This window comes from Urtica dioica, chromosome 8 (assembly GCF_054948205.1).
Source record: "Urtica dioica subsp. dioica isolate 48M chromosome 8, U.dioica_male_clone48M_v1_H2, whole genome shotgun sequence".
NCBI classification, from domain to species: domain Eukaryota; kingdom Viridiplantae; phylum Streptophyta; class Magnoliopsida; order Rosales; family Urticaceae; genus Urtica; species Urtica dioica.
In genome coordinates this window covers 38,457,413-38,473,605 of record NC_142763.1, presented here as the reverse complement: position 1 = coordinate 38,473,605, position 16,193 = coordinate 38,457,413, and the positions used below count along the sequence as shown (strand labels likewise).

General features: G+C 36.4%; 1 protein-coding gene across 1 annotated transcript; it reads left to right on the top strand.

Annotated features, from left to right (window-relative positions):
- The first annotated feature begins 13,869 nt into the window (after positions 1-13,869).
- On the top strand, positions 13,870-15,967 carry LOC149389687 (patellin-4-like). The gene is made up of 3 exons (XM_089622700.1): positions 13,870-14,497; positions 15,626-15,753; positions 15,932-15,967. Exons 1-3 carry the CDS (start codon positions 13,870-13,872, stop codon positions 15,965-15,967), a joined length of 792 nt encoding a protein of 263 aa, XP_089478826.1.
- Positions 15,968-16,193: the final 226 nt, after the last annotated feature.

Here is a 16,193-nt window from a genome sequence, read left to right as displayed (position 1 = left end):
GATGTCTGTTACCCAATTTTTCAGTTCGCTTACATATATATGGCAGAAGATCGATCTCTACGAACACCACCGGTGGACCTGCCCTGAGGACTCGAAACTCTACTGCAGGATCCTGGAAACCAAACGTGTGTTTAAACTATTATCCGGACTCAAATAAAGACCTAGACGAGGTCAAAGGACAGATACTCAGTACTAAACCACTACCATCTCTCTGGGAAGCCTTCTCCGCGGTTAGACATGAAGAAAGAAGAAGAAAAATCATGCTTGGAATAAATCACAATCAAGCTCAATTTCGAGTTTAGACTCATCTGCCCTCACTTTGTGTGATGAAAGCTTGGCAGCTCGGGTCTTGACATAGAGACCTTGCTAAGCACGACCCTACTGCGATCACTACCGATGACCTAGTCATGTTCGAGACTCGTGCTGGAAACTCCATGGAAGACCATGGATTACGAAGTCAAGTCATGACACTTAAGATCCGAACTCAACCGGAAATTTGGTATCCACCTCGTCCGCTGTATTAATCTCGACCTCGAATTGCTCTCCATTCAGCAACGATCAGCTCGCCATGCTTCAGAAACTTATCCAACAAGTCCAACTCGGTGGTGAAAGCTCAAGCATTGGCCCTCTAGGTAACTCCCCTTGAGCCCTTCATGTAAGCGCGGAGAATCCTTCAGCTTGGATTGTCGACTCCGGTGCTTCAGACCATATGACCGGTAATCAAAATCTATTCACAAACTACTCTAAGTGTGGTAAAGGCATATCAGTCACCATTGCAAACGGATCTAAAAACGAAGTCAATGGTATTGGAACCATGATCATATCGAAGTCCTTGAAATTAGAATTCGTATTCTTTGTTCCCCAACTCCGCTGCAATCTCCTATCTGTGCACAAGATCAACAAAGATTCTAAATACCGAACTATTTTGTATGAATTTTCATGTGTGTTTCAGGAACAGGTCATGGGGAGACAGATTGGTAATGTCGAGTTGAGCACCGGATCTATATCCTCAAACCAAACCTGTTTGATGTCCCTCTCCAATGCAAGATGGCTCAATCCTCGCCTCAACACAAAGAGATCATGCTTAATCACCTTAGATTAGGTCATCCAAATTTCATGTATCTCAAAAGACTCTTTCCTTTATTATTTCTTACTAAAAATGTCAGTTCCATTCAGTGCGAAATGTATGAGTTCGCTAAAAATTCTCGTAGTTCGTATCATCTCAAATCGTACAAACCATCCCGTTCTTTTGCAACAATTCACAGTGATACATAGGACCCCTCCAAAGTTCCAAATATCACTGGAGCTCGCTGGTTTGTCCTCTTTGTTGATGACTATACGAGATTTAGATGGGTATACATGATGAAACACAAGTCAGAAACAGCCGAACTGTTTAAAACCTTCCGCAAAATGATCCAAACTCAATTCGACACAACCATTCAGATCGTCAATACAGATAATGCCTGAGATTATTTTAACTTAGAGCTCAACTCTTTCTTTGAAAATCAAGGCATAATCCACTGAAGCTCATGTTTGTATACCCCGCCACAAAATGGAGTCACGGAGAGAAAAAAATCGACATCTCCGTGAGGTCGCTCGGGTAATCATGTTTTCCTCAAATGTTCCATCTCATTTCTGGGGAGAAGCAGTTCTCACAGTCGCATATTTCATAAATCGTATGCCATCGTATGTCCTCAACTACAAAATTTCAGCTTAGGTTCTCCTTCACACATATCCTCTAACCCGTCTAATCTCCACATTACCTGCAAAAGTGTTCGGTTGCACCGTATTCACCCACTCACATACTCAAGGAAAATTAGATCCAAAATCTCTTAAATGTATCTTCCTTGGGTACTCTGCGACACAAAAGGGTTAAAAATGCTATGAACCCATTTCTAGAAAGTTCATAGTCTCCATAGACGTTTCCTGTCACGAGCTCAGTCTTTACTTCGCCAATTCAGCTCGTCAGGGAGAGAATACCGACAATGACTTCCCAAATTGGCTAATCATCAATCCGAGCTTTAGCTCGCCACTCATCCCAAGCTCGACCTCGTCTCCGAGTCCGACCTCGACTTCGAGCTCGCCACTCATCCCAAGTTCCCCAAGTTCAACCTCGTCTCCAAGTTCGACCTCGTCTCCAAGTCCGACCTCGACTTCGAGCTCGCCACTCATCCCAAGTTCCCCATGTTCAACCTCGTCTCCAACTTCATCACCTCAAATACTTTCTATACCCAGTTCGTCACAAACTCCCAACATTAGTTCGCCAAATACTAAACCATCCGACTCCGGCCCATTGCGTCCTTACGAACTGACCCAGAGTCCGGTACAAGCTCACGACCATGAAGTCCTTCTAGACCTGAACTTCGACACCAATGAGAAAGGTAACACTTCCTCTCCTGACTTACCTATTTATTTGAGAAAAGGATCTCGTTCTTGTCGACCATACAGGATTGAGGATTTTGTGTACTATGGGAACCTCTCCGCGAGCTATCAAGCCTGTGTCGCGAAGTTGGATGCGAAAAAACCTAAACCTGTGCTCGAGAGATAGCTGTCCAGATACTGATAAGGGATGTATGGATTCTCGAGAAGAGAGGAGCCATGGTGGTCCCTCCCGGATAGCCTGGGTCCCACGAGTGAATAGAAAGTTGGTTCTACATTGGAAAATGTGCCACAGTCAATCGAGAAAGCTCTCCAGATCCCAGCATGGCGAGATGCCAGTCATGCCGAGATCAAAGCCCTTGAACAGAATGACACAAGGGTGATCACCAAGCTACCCCAGGGAAAATGAACTGTCGAATGCAGATGGATAATTACCATCAAACACAATCTAGATGGCAACACATCATCCTCAGTATATATGTGGACGGCATAGTCATTACAAGAGACAACCTTGAAGAAATCAAGAGACTAAAGTAGATCATGTTGTCCGAGTTTGAAGTCAAGGACTTGGAAGCTTGCGATACTTCCTAGGTATGGAGGTCGCACGATCTGAAAAATGTATCTTTGTCTCTCAGCACAAATATACATTGGATCTCCTCAAAGAAATTGGCATATTTGATTGCAAACCAATTGATACTCCGATGGATCCCAGTGTAAAATTACTAGTTCGCACTACCGAGGTCGCTACTAACAAAGAGAGATTCCAGTAGCTCATAGGAAAATTCATCTACCTCACTCACACTACACCAGACATTGGATTCACAGTAAGCATGGTAATTAGATTCATGAGTAATCCCTCGAAAACGCACATGGACGCAGTCATGAGAATTCTTCAATACCTTAAAGCAGCCCTAGAGACCGGTCTCTCGTTCAAGAAAGAGGAAGCCGAGCTATCGAAGTCTTCACTGACGCGGACTGGGCAAGATTTGTACCAGATCGAAAATCGACATCAGGCATGTGCACCTATGTCTGGGGAAACCTCATCACATGATGTAGCAAGAAGCAATCGGTAGTTGTTAGGAATTCTTGCCCACGAGAAGATTTATTTGTAATTGTTGCTGAAATATTAATAAAAAAAAAGTTTCGACATTTATAATCTATTTGAATTGAAAGCGTTATCTACTATTGTTAATAGTTACAACAAACGTTCATCAATCCTTAGTCTTCGTATTAAACTGAGTCACGTATTGGGCACCTGCGTTCGGGCGGTGAACTAAAACAAGGTCGATGACTGATACAAGCCTGGGTAGCTGTATCCGAAGTCACATATGTGGAACACAAGTGAAGGTTGATCACTTAGTGGGAGCATTCTACACTTGTGGTAAGTGTACGATCTAGACAGACTTTGGTTATGGATGTGTCGTGTAAGGACCGTTAGGACGCACCAACCAGGGTCACTATGATGGTCACAGTGAGACTTGATCTAAATCCTGAAGTGTTCATGGACTTCTAGGTCTTGTTACTTAGTTCTTTGATTCATCACGTTAAAGGCAATTGAGGTTGCATAAACAAATGTTTTGGGAACTCGGGACTTGATCGGAGAAGGGAAGTGTTTCACAGATACGGAATCCAGCCTTCCTGAAAGAAGGTAAACGTTCTCTAACCTAAGAGATGATTCCAGAACCGATAGATTGCACACACTCTCGAAGTAAGTAACGTTCGAGAGAATCTTTTGCTGGGGAAGCAACAAAGCTTAGGGCTCATATGTATGAGAAAGGTATCACAGAATAATTGACCTCTTCTCAATACGGGTTGAACCTGGAGGATCTTGATCACGTACTGACTATATCAGTGGACACTCGTCACGATGAGTAAATATAATTCCAGTATTAAAGGAGAGTTCAGTCTTAGCTTACACGGTGGAGTATTGACTAAGATTAAACGAATCGATCGAAAAAGAGAAAAGACTATTTCGTCTTTTTGATCGGATTCGTTAAGCTTTAACTACTGGGTCCATAGTCCCCGATTCGGCTTCGATAAAGAGGAATATGAACTTTCTAATAATAATGTTTTTATTATAATCTCATATGTTGTAATATGATTAGCATCATATATTTGGAAATTTGTTTATTTGTCGAATTAACTATTTATAGTGGAATTAATTATTTGTTGTTGGATCAAGTAAATAATTAATTGAATTTTGAATTGGGCCTTATCGGCATTGCAAAATTCGAAATTCCTTGACCCATGGAGAAGCAATTAATTTGTCCATACCAATAGTGGGTATATTGAGAAAACGCCCAAAAACAAAATATTTTGCTCATGGGCACATGAAATTCGAAATACCCATAGTGGGTATATTGGGAAAACGCCCAACGTTTCTCTTTCATGATTTAAATAAAGAGAGAATAATATTTAAATGGAAATAAGATATTTGCATTTATTCTCTCTATATTTAAATTCCTAATATCTAGGAGATAATATTAGATTTGATATTATTTCACTATTTAAAAGGGAATAAGATATTGAATTTTTAAATAGATTACTTATTTAAAGGAAGATATTATGGAAGAATATATCCTAGATTATGATCTAAGGGTTAAGAGAGAAAGTAGGAATTTAAATAAAGATCTAATGGTTGATCTTTAATTGGAGACTAGGGTTTCCTAAAACCTCTCCATTCCAGTACTATATATAGGAGTTCAAGGGAAGAGAAAAGAATGTACCTAATTGCTCTAGAATTTTCGTCCATTCCCTCTCTGTGGTGGAAGGAAATTTCTCTCTCTCCCTTGCCCTCGGAACTCCGTGATTCCAATCCCATAAACACGGTGCGACCTGAATTCATTGTTCGAGGTCGTAGTGAGATAAAGATTGTGCCCACTCATATTTCCTATTCGTCTCGGAGATTACGTTTCGGAAGACTGCGGTGTCATCAATGACGGCTTGAAGTTGATCCCGAAGTTTCAGAAACAACACGAAGGAGTAGTCTTATAAAGACTGAAGACAGATTTGTCAAAGCTTGAAGATTCAGTTTGTGAGCCCAACAAGTAAGTGTCACTAGAAATTAATCTAATTTTTTTTATCGGTTCTTGCTCGCTCTCATACTTTTATAGTACACACAAGTAAATCTAGATTCTTGTTTAATAACCACCTTAATTAGCTTTCGAGTAGCGTAATTATTTTTTTCCGCATGGTTATTAAGGTGAACTAATCACCAACAGTAGTCTCGCGAAGTAATGTTGAAGCCAAACTCAGATCACTAGCAAGTGGAGTATGTGAAGGCGTCTGGTTGAAGAGAGTTCTTGACGACCTAAAAAATTGAAGTCGAAAGGCCTATCAAGTTCCTCTGTGACAATCAATCAGCCCTAAGCATTGCCAATAATCCTGCTCATCACGACAGAACCAAGCATATCGAGATCGACCGACACTTCATCAGCAAAAAGATGGAGTCGAACATCATCGAAATAGAGTACATCCCGACTCGCCATCAGCTCGCAGACATCCTCACCAAACCTCTTCCTCATACAAGTTTTTCCGAGCTGTGTAACAAGCTTGATCTCCTCAACATTTACCATTAAGCTTGAGGGGGGTGTTGAAAACAACAAGCTCGAATTCCAATGACCACTCACAGCCAACCTTGGAAGTCACATCTCACAATTTACTAGGATAATTCTCATCGTTTCCATGTAAAGCAATCATTTCTACTTAACTCATTACTTGTATAAATAGAGGATTATTTTCTCCTCTCAAAGAGTGAAATATAGAAAAAATTCATCATATTCTCTCTGAGTCATATTTCAACAGACCCAAATAGCAACGGCCTTTCAGGTACACCCCGTTATGGTCCGAAAAGAGTTCATCAATATCGTATTCTCTCGACCGTCCGGTGCGCAGAGAGTACACATCGGCCTTGAACACTCCGTGGTCATCTATAATACTAACCCGTAGTCGTCATTCTTGGGGTCGTACCCGAACCCGTAGCTGGAGTTCTCACAACACCGGGTTGTAAAAGACGATTCGCATAAACAAAGGTGAAATTTTATTGACCCTGCAAACGATGCCATGCAGTGGCAGCTAAACACATGGACCCCTTTTCCCTCTCCTAGTATCTTCGGTGCATAAATATATTTGACGGTCGTAGCTTAATTGCTGATGGAAAGCAGAGAAACTAGTTTTGTCTTGTAATCCTGGTTGAAGACTAAAGATGATGATTGGTTAGACGTCTTACCCGTGTTTTTCTATACAGCAAAAATAAAATAACCATTTATTTTGACAGAATATTTTTCAGACATACCTATTACGAAAGAATATGCTTTGTTTTTGGAGAAAGCTTCCTTGCTTTTGTGGATATTAGCTTGAATGTGGTCCATCACAAAATTCTTGCTGGTGATTAGAGATCTCCATGACTTGGAAAAGTTTCTGAATCGGACCAGGGATTTCAATGCAATTTCGTCAGTATCCGTTCCTCCAATTCAATCTCTTCCTCTTGCGTGTGATGTTATCATTATTCATAGCCGTGATGGAAACGAGACTCTCAACGTACAAACTTAAACTCAAGGTTCCTCGGGATAGTTTTTTACATCTGCAAGCCTCCAATTTGTTGCTGAAGCAGACAAGATTATTTGGACAAGGATTGTCTTAGATCCAAACATTCTACTTAATTATGAATGAAAGTTGATTTGATGGATCTTCATTGAGCTTAGAATAACGATTGAGAAATCTATGAAGTCTTTATGAAATGCATGGAGGTTGATCGCCACTTCATTTTAGAATCATCGAACTTATCCACGCCTCTTCACGACATCACAATCTAGCTTGAGGAGATTAGAATTATAATTCTTTAGGTTGAACTAGATACATGGAATTATTTTTGGTATGTCATATTTTGTGGTATGTAAATTTGAATATATTCAGTCTTGGTTGAATCTTCTTAATGCATTTGAAATTTGGTACAAACAAGTAGCAGGCAACAACAGAACAATGAAATTGAAAAAAAAAAAAAACCTATTTAAACATGAAATAGAAATCATCGTCAGAATTAAAGAACATAGAAACTGTTGTTCAATCTCGTTATTCGTAGCCTATACGGAAATAAGACTCTACATACAAACTTGATGGTCGCATGGGAAGATCAAGTTTCTTGAGCTATTTGGCATTGAGGTTGTACGTCGAAAGAGTCGTGGTGCTCCACATCTCCAATAACACCTCGTCCTCCTTCCAAAATGCGATGGACCATATTAAGAAGTCCGCCACGGGTGAGTCGATCTTGAATTGTTTGGCCCAACCGCCACCATCTTCTTCCATCACCCATATCTTTTTATTGACATCAATGTCAATAAAAAGACAATGATGTCGATAAATGTTCAATGGAATTCCCTAAATTATCAAACGAATTTTGTTTTCATATTTTTCAAATCTCTAACCTTGCTTCCGTGAGCATTCAACAACTCAAAAACAAAAAAGAACTTAGCCACGCACGAGAGAGAGAGAGAGAGAGAGAGAGAGAGAGAGAGAGCTCTTCAAGTACGGTCAAATAAGTCATGAGAGAAATATACAAACACAATATGTTAAGTAAATAAAAAACTAAATACAAGAGAATATAAAAAGATATTTCATTGATGATATTTTTGTATCAACAAATATAAAGAAGTCATAATTTTGGATTAATTTGACATATTAGATTTTGGTTTAAAAGTATTGAGGAGGTATGGGGATGACAATTTTACCCATGTACCCACGTATCTGCAAGACCCTACCTGCCACACGTAAGCTCTTAGCCAAGTAAATGGGTAATGGATAGGGTACGGATATTACCTATGAGTGTGGGTATGGTATGGTTATTAAGTACCCTATCTGCTTCAAATTATTAATATATTTATGAATTTTAGGCAAATTTTTGTGTACGTATTTATTAATTTAAGTATTTTTTAGATTTCTAAGTATTTTATTAGTTTTTTATTAATAAACCTAATATTGAATGGGTAAAAAAATACTCATGGATTACCTTGTATCCTCTAGAGTTTTACTCAGATCAAGACCCATTAAAAATAAATGAATATGAATAGAGTATGATTTAAAAAAAAATCGTGAGTATGATCTGATTTTGCAAGACCCTACCCCGACCCTATCCATTGCCATCTTGTTATAATTTAGAAATAATCTTTATTCATAACCAAACACAACCATCCTATCATCGGCCGGCCCATACGTTAGGCAACTTAGGCCATTGTCTAAGGCCTCATTATTTTGAAGAAAAAAAAGGTTTTACTTGTATCTGATGACAGGCCTGTTGATGATTACGATGACTGTGTTTTAATGAAAGGCATCACCATTTGTTCTTTTTCTAAATAAACGGCTGTCATCTGGTGGTATACTTTAAATAGACTAGTTGAATAAACGCGCGATGCGCGAGTCAGCAAAATTATTATTGTTTTCTTAAAAAAAAAATGGTAAATAAAAATAAAGAAAATAAAATAAGTTGAAGACTTTTAATTTTATTAAATTAAATCTAGGAAAATCGTTGTCAATGATGTTTAAAAAATAAAAAATAAAAAGTAGAAAAAAAACTCTTTTATGATTCAAAAGTTTTTAAAATACTGCATGTTTTCCTATATATCAGATTTCTTAGAAGCATTATGGGCAAAAAAATAAAGGATAATGTATGTTATTGATATAATATAATATAGTATTAGTAATTATGATTATAATATACATAAAAAAAATTATACAAAATATATTGATGAAAGAGGGCGAAAAAATATAAATAAAAAAATATACAAAATATATTGATGAGAGAGGGGACAAAAAAAAAATTTAAAGTCGCCGCCTAGCAGCGTCACGTGACGGAACCAGAATGAAAGTTGAAGAGGCATTGCCTCTTATTACTATGTTATGGATAAATAAAAAAGATATAAAAAATATATTGATGAGAGAGGGGAAAAAAAATACAGGCGGAGGGAAAAAAATAAAGGATAATGTATGTTATCGATATAATATAATATTAACAATTATGATTATAATATACATAAAAAAATTATACAAAATATATTGATGAAGAGATAGAAAAAAAATTATAAATAAAAAAGATACAAAATATATTGATGAGAGGGGAAAAAAAATTTAAAAGCCGAGAAAAAAAAATATAAAAACCGGGGGAAAGAAAAGAAAAAAATATATAAAAAAGTTTAAATTCTGAAAAAAAAAAAAAAAAAAAAAAAAAAAAAAAAGAGTTAAGAGCCGGAAGGCAAAGGCAAAAAAAAAAGGGAAGATATAAAAAGGGCCGCCACATGTCGCATCCTGGAGGCGCCACGTGGCGGCCATAGGATATAGATGAAAGATGATTTGCCTCTTCTATCTATGTTAATGGATGAAGGTCACAAAAAAATTTGACTAAAATAGTGCCACGTGTCGCCCATACAAGCAATCGCGTGTCAATGCGTAGATGAAAGTTGAAGGAGCGTAGCTCCTTATTATATATGTTATGGAGGATTATGGATTATATATGTCATGGATTATTATTATATTAATTATATGAAAATTTTTCAATTTTATAAAATTAAAATTCGTAAAATTGTTGTCAATAATTTTTAAGAAATAGTAAAATTACAAAATGTTAAAAGAAAACTCTATAAAAAAAACTCTATTGTCTTGATGATTCATTGGTTTTAAAATCTATTGCATAATTTCTCATTATATCAAAAATTTTAAAAGTGTTATGGACCAAATTTTTTATCAACTAAAACAAATTGAAATTAAATTTTGATATTTTTTAAGTTAAAGACAAAATAAAATATTAAATAAAAAAGTAGCTTATATTTATATTCAGATTGTATGATTGTTACATAAACAAATTACAAAAATGTATTAGATATTAAATAGTAACATATAAATCTATACGTATTATAATACGACATACCTTTTCCAAATAGATAATAACTTATACCAATATTGATTAAAATAATATATGTTATTCTAATATATACCATGATGATATAGTAAAATATATTTTATAGTAATAATTGTTATTTTTTTATTATGTACATATACGTGATATAGTAATATCAATAGTAATTATTATTATGATATATATAGTAATAATAATAATAACGTATACTAATCTTGATTGAACTAATATATGTTAGTATGCTTCTTCTGTTTTTTTTTTTTAAGAAAAAACTATATTGTTTTATTTGTAATGTCTAAAGCAAGGTTCGACATCCCGGGGGTTCCGGCCGGGTTCCGGTCGGGATCCCGTGAACCGGAGGGGACCGGGACGGGTCTTGCATAAACCGGTCCCGTGAACCAAACCCGGTCGAATCCCGGTCGAACCCGCCGGATCCCTCCCAGTCGAAGCCATTTTTGTCCAGATCCCGGGGAACCCGAGGTATCATCCGAGTTTTTCATTTTTTATGATTTTTTTTTTCAATTTGTACTTATGAATTGATGATTATTGCGATGATATTGTTGAATTTTAATTAATTTCGAGATTAGTTGTGATAATTAGTGTGTTTTATCGTACGTGTTGTAATAATTTTATACTCTACTTATGGTATGGTATTTTATGTTGAAGAACTCAGTTTATGTTTGGTATGAACCTTTGTTTGAAGTATGAACTATGAAGTTATGAACTATGAAAACTATTTTTATGATTGTAAAATATTTGTCTGAATCCCCCTCGGGTTCCTACATTTTTTGTCGGGTTCCTTCCCGGTAAACGGGTTCCTACCGGTATCGGTTTCCTTTTTTTTTCCTGAATCCCCCTCGGTTTCCTCTTCGGTAAGCGGTATCCCCTTAAAATTGGGGGCCCGGTACGGTAACGGTAACGGTAAGGCGATCCTTGGTCTAAAGCCATGTGATACCAGTAAAATATTTTATAGTAATCAATACTATAATATACATATATATATATAGAGAGAGAGAGAGAGAGAGAGAGAGAGAGAGAGAGAGAGAGAGAGAGAGAGTACCGTGGGAAAGAAAGAAAGAAAGAAAGAAAAAAGAGATAGAGAAGAGAAGATGACGCAAGAAAGAGAAGAAGAGAAGAAGAAAAAAAAAAAATCTGCCACGTGTCAGTCAGAGAGAGAGAGAGAGAGAGAGTAACGTGGGAAAGAAAGAAAGAAAAAAAGAGAGAGAAGAGAAGATGGCGCAAGAAAGAGAAGAAGAGAAAAAAAAAAAAAAAAAACTGCCACGTGTCTCCGTATGGAGAAGCCACGTGGCGACGTGTGGTTAAAGTTGGAATTGGCATTGCTTCTTATTATCTATGTTATGGAAGTATATGGTATATGTTGTGGTAATGGGCTTTTGAGCATGTGTTAATTTTTAGAGCCCAAAAAGAGAAAGCTTATGTCAGATGAGAAGAGGGTGTCGTAATGTATTATTCTAGTTTGATGAGAAATGGTGGTTAGCTGTTATGCTTTTTGTTTTTGCTTTTTTTTTTTTTTTTCAGAGACGATTATGTTCTTTTATTTTAATTTTGATGTCTTGCAAGTTTTTCTTTTATATAAAAAAAAGGTCTCATATTTATTTTTTTCCCAAGGTCGCATAAGATATAGCGCCAGCCCTGCCGACCACAAAAGCTACAAAATCAACAATTCTAAAAATCAGAGCAACCTAAGAAATCACAAACATAAACGGCGAGCTTAAAAGAGTAATTGTCACGGAAATATCAAACTGGGGCGACAAGCAAGAGCAAGAGCAAATTAATCAAATCCGCTTACAAATCCAAAAACATAGTCTAATCCATAATTTTTTTAAATATTATATTTAAATTCATTAATTGGAAAGTTAAATAGCACCTCTCTGAGAATATTCTTCAATTGCCTTATATACCCGTAGGGGGTCCATGTTAATCCCGATTGATCCCTTCAGATCATTCTCAGAGCTCTCGAGTAGTCCCTTCAAGTTATCCCATGCCCGGCTCTAAGATGGTTAAGGGTAGGCCTAAAGCGAATTTATTTTTATAACCATTATATTTTAGCTTGAACAATATATACTTTATGCTTAAAATATATTAAATTTAGACTTTTTTTACATGATTTAGGCCTTTATTTAGTGGAAGACAAACAATTACTTGACCTCTCTAGACGTCAAGCCGGGTTTGAGTCATCTTGACTCCCAGAGACTAAAGCTAGAAAATAAACAATGCGTAAAATTATAATCATCAAGGAAAACGATCTGTTGACAAGCTTGATGTATCTATAGAGATTTCAAAAGAAGATGTTTAGTGCAAATCTCGCGCAAAAGAAATTCTCCAATAATTCGCAAATCACCCAAATAATCAGATCATATCAATTCTTGTGGAACTTGATCATACTGATGATGAACATAATGTGTGACATCTTGCGCAGTTTTTTTTATATAACAAAAATAACCCAATGCCACCGTAAAACTACTATTGTTTATTGGCGCTGCTAATTAAGCTAATGAATATAATTTAGACTAATATATTCAGTATGAGTTGTACACACACGGAGATGTCACGAGGAAAATCAAGGTACGTGCTGTGCCGTTGAAAAGGTTATTTTTATCGAGATTGGGATTTGTATGATATCTCATTTTTTTTTTCTTCCTTTTCAAGCTGGATTATTTGCAAAACCTTGAAATAATCAATGCAAATGCATTTTGGAAAGCCATATCTACCTCGACGGCCAACCAATAACTGTTACAAAAAATTAAAATAGAAAATCATTGATTTATTATTTTAGCGACCCCCATGTTTCTGACATTTGGTATATGAAAGGAGTCAAAGGACAATTTTTTTTTTTTTTTTTTTTTGAAGAAACTGAAGGAGTCAAAGGACAATTGCCTTTTCATACTCAAGAGTCAAGACCCATCTCTTTATATTTTATTCTATAAATTTCATTATTTGGATTTCATTGTGCTGTATTAACTATAAGAGAGAAGATTACCATAATCTACGAAATAAATCAAAATAATTTCATTTATTTATGCGATGACATTTGACTTTTATTGCTTATAAATTTGTTAGATATAAAGCAGACAGTTTGTTCTTGTGAGAACCAGATAATTTTTCTTTGTTCATTTATTCTGAAATCTTTTTTCTCAAACATGTCACGAATACATTGGTTATTGCATAATAACCATTTATAGTACAAATACTAATATATCCGTTCATGTTTGGGTGGATCTAATTTTTCGACATTTCAAAATAATTAATCTAGATGTCCAAAATTTTAATCCACTATTTTTTAAAAGATTTGTAAACAACTAGCCTCTTCATAGAGGTGAGCTTAAAATAGTAGCCAAACTATCCACTTATTTAGGGAAGAGGAAATGACGGCAAAAGTCCCTTAAGTTTAGGAAACAGCTAACATAATCTCTATTCTTTATTTTGAACGGTAGAAGTCCCTAATCTTGACAATTACACATTTCGTTGGTCCCTAATGCTATATGACGTTAAATTGTTAACAGAATCAACATTTAAACGTTTATTTTGTAAAATAAATCATTAAAACATTTAAAACAATTCAAAAAATGAAGAAAGCCGTTTTGGAATTCCGATGCGTGGTCGAAGACGCGATCCTCGGCAACTTCCTCCTCGGAAAGCTGAATTCGTACCTCTCCAAGTTCGAATCCGTGAACCAGAGGGAGATCCTCAGAGAGATCTCTCTCTGGGGGATTCCTCTGTTGCTAAGCAAGAGCCACGAGGGAACCGATATCGTGCTCCTCAAGTTCCTCAGAGCAAAAGATTTCAACGTCAACGCCGCGTTTCAGATGCTCCGGAAGGCACTGATGTGGCGGCGGCGATTCGGAGCCGACATGATTCTGGACGAGGAGTTCGAGATCGCGGCGGATTCCGGCGACGGGGGCTGCGAGGACAGGGAAGGAAGGCCTCTATGTTACAGCTCGTACGGCGGCGGCGATAGGGATTTGAATTTGGGGTCGAGAGATAAGCGCGAGGAGTTTCTGAGGTGGAAGGTTCAGCGCATCGAGAAGGGGATCGAGAGGCTCCATTTCAGGGACGGAGGGGTTCACTCGATGGTGCAGATCACGGACTTGAAGAACTCCCCGAGACCGATCATGAAGGACCTTCGTTCTCTTTGCAAGAAAGCTTTGATTCTGCTTCAGGACAATTACCCCGACCTTCTTCACAAGAACGCAAGTTTTTTTGTTTTCTTTTTTGAATGATAAGGGGCATGTTTAAATAATAAATCATTTTTGAATTGTTTGAATTGTTTTAAATGTTTTAAGGATTTATTTTACAAAATAAACGTTTAACGGTTGATTCTGGTAACAATTTAACGTCATATAGCATTAGAGACCAACGGAATGTGTAATTGTCAAGATTAGGGAATTCTACCGTTCAAAATAAAGAATAGGGATTATGTTAGCTGTTTCCTAAAACTTAAGGGACTTTTGTCGTCATTTCCTCTTTAGGGAAATAGTCCATTTTTTACCATTCCAGAATTGCCCTTAAACTGATATAATTAACCTCTCCGTCATCGCATCCGCGTCACTTTCATTTCATCAGAGCTTCGATTTACAGAGCTTCGATTTGTCATATCTTCGATTCGCCGAGCTGTTTCTTCTTGAGGTGGAGCTGATTGCGCGGCGTTTGTTCTTCAATTATCTTTCATTCCTCATTCACTAAAGGTTCGTATGCTAATAACAATTTGAGTTTGATTTTCAATTTGCAAAGCGTTTTTAGGTTCATCAATTTGCTTCATTTGTTTTGCAATTCTTCTTTAATTTTATGTCGTCTAGGTTTGTGATTATATATTCTGCGTTGTGTTACTTTGCATAAATAATTTATGCGTTTGATATTTGTCTAGTTTAGGTGTTTAGGTTTTCTTGATTAATAGAACTTCTTTCGTATTTTTTGATAATTCCAATTGTTTTCCAGTTGTTCATCATCGAATTTGAATCATGGAATCGTATGGCAATTCAGAGATAAGTATTTTTCTTTTTCAAATGGTAAATTATATTTACTATAAAATGCATTGTCTGTAAATACTATTAACCATGAAATGTTCACAGTTTGATTATTGTCTAGCAACCTGCATAGTTTAATTTATATGAACCAGAGCATTCTTAAGGATGATTAATGTCTATCCACTCTCATAGCTAATTAATAATCAATTTCTAGTTAATTTTGTGAACGGTAAATACTACAGTTAATATCATTTACTAGATTATGAGTGTTCATTGATGATTAATACTCATAGTTAATATAATTAACGTGTGTTTTTAATATCCTTCTTATAATCATGTTTTTGTTGTTTTCTTGTAGTTGGATTTTCCAAAGTTCTTACGATTATTGATGATGTTAGTTTCGAGAAGTTTCCATCATCATTTGATTTTGAAGATGGGTACATTTTCATGTCGAAGAAGTATATGGTCATGGTCATGCAAATGTTGGCAATTTTCCAAAATTTTGAGTTCAAAGTTGCTAGGTCTTCCACGACTCGCTACAATATGATTTTCTTCGTTAGTTCTTGCAAGTGGATGATAAACGTTGTCTCGTCTAAAGATATGGGTTTTTGGATTATCTGCAAATATTCAAACGTGCACATTATTGACCATCGGTTAAATATAGTGTGTAATGATCACCGACAAGCATCATCATCTCTGATTAGTCAATGTATAAAACCAAATTTGGAGAAAGTATGTGCTGACCACATTACCCCTCAAAAAATATTATTTCAACAGCAAGGGAAGATTATAAACTTATGATTTCCTATTACAAGGCATGGAAATCCTCATATGGCCCTTTAAGAGATTAGAGGTTGTCCGAAGAAGGCTTACTCATTGCTTCCTTAAAATGGGGATATGATGAAGTCAAATAATCCAAGTACCAT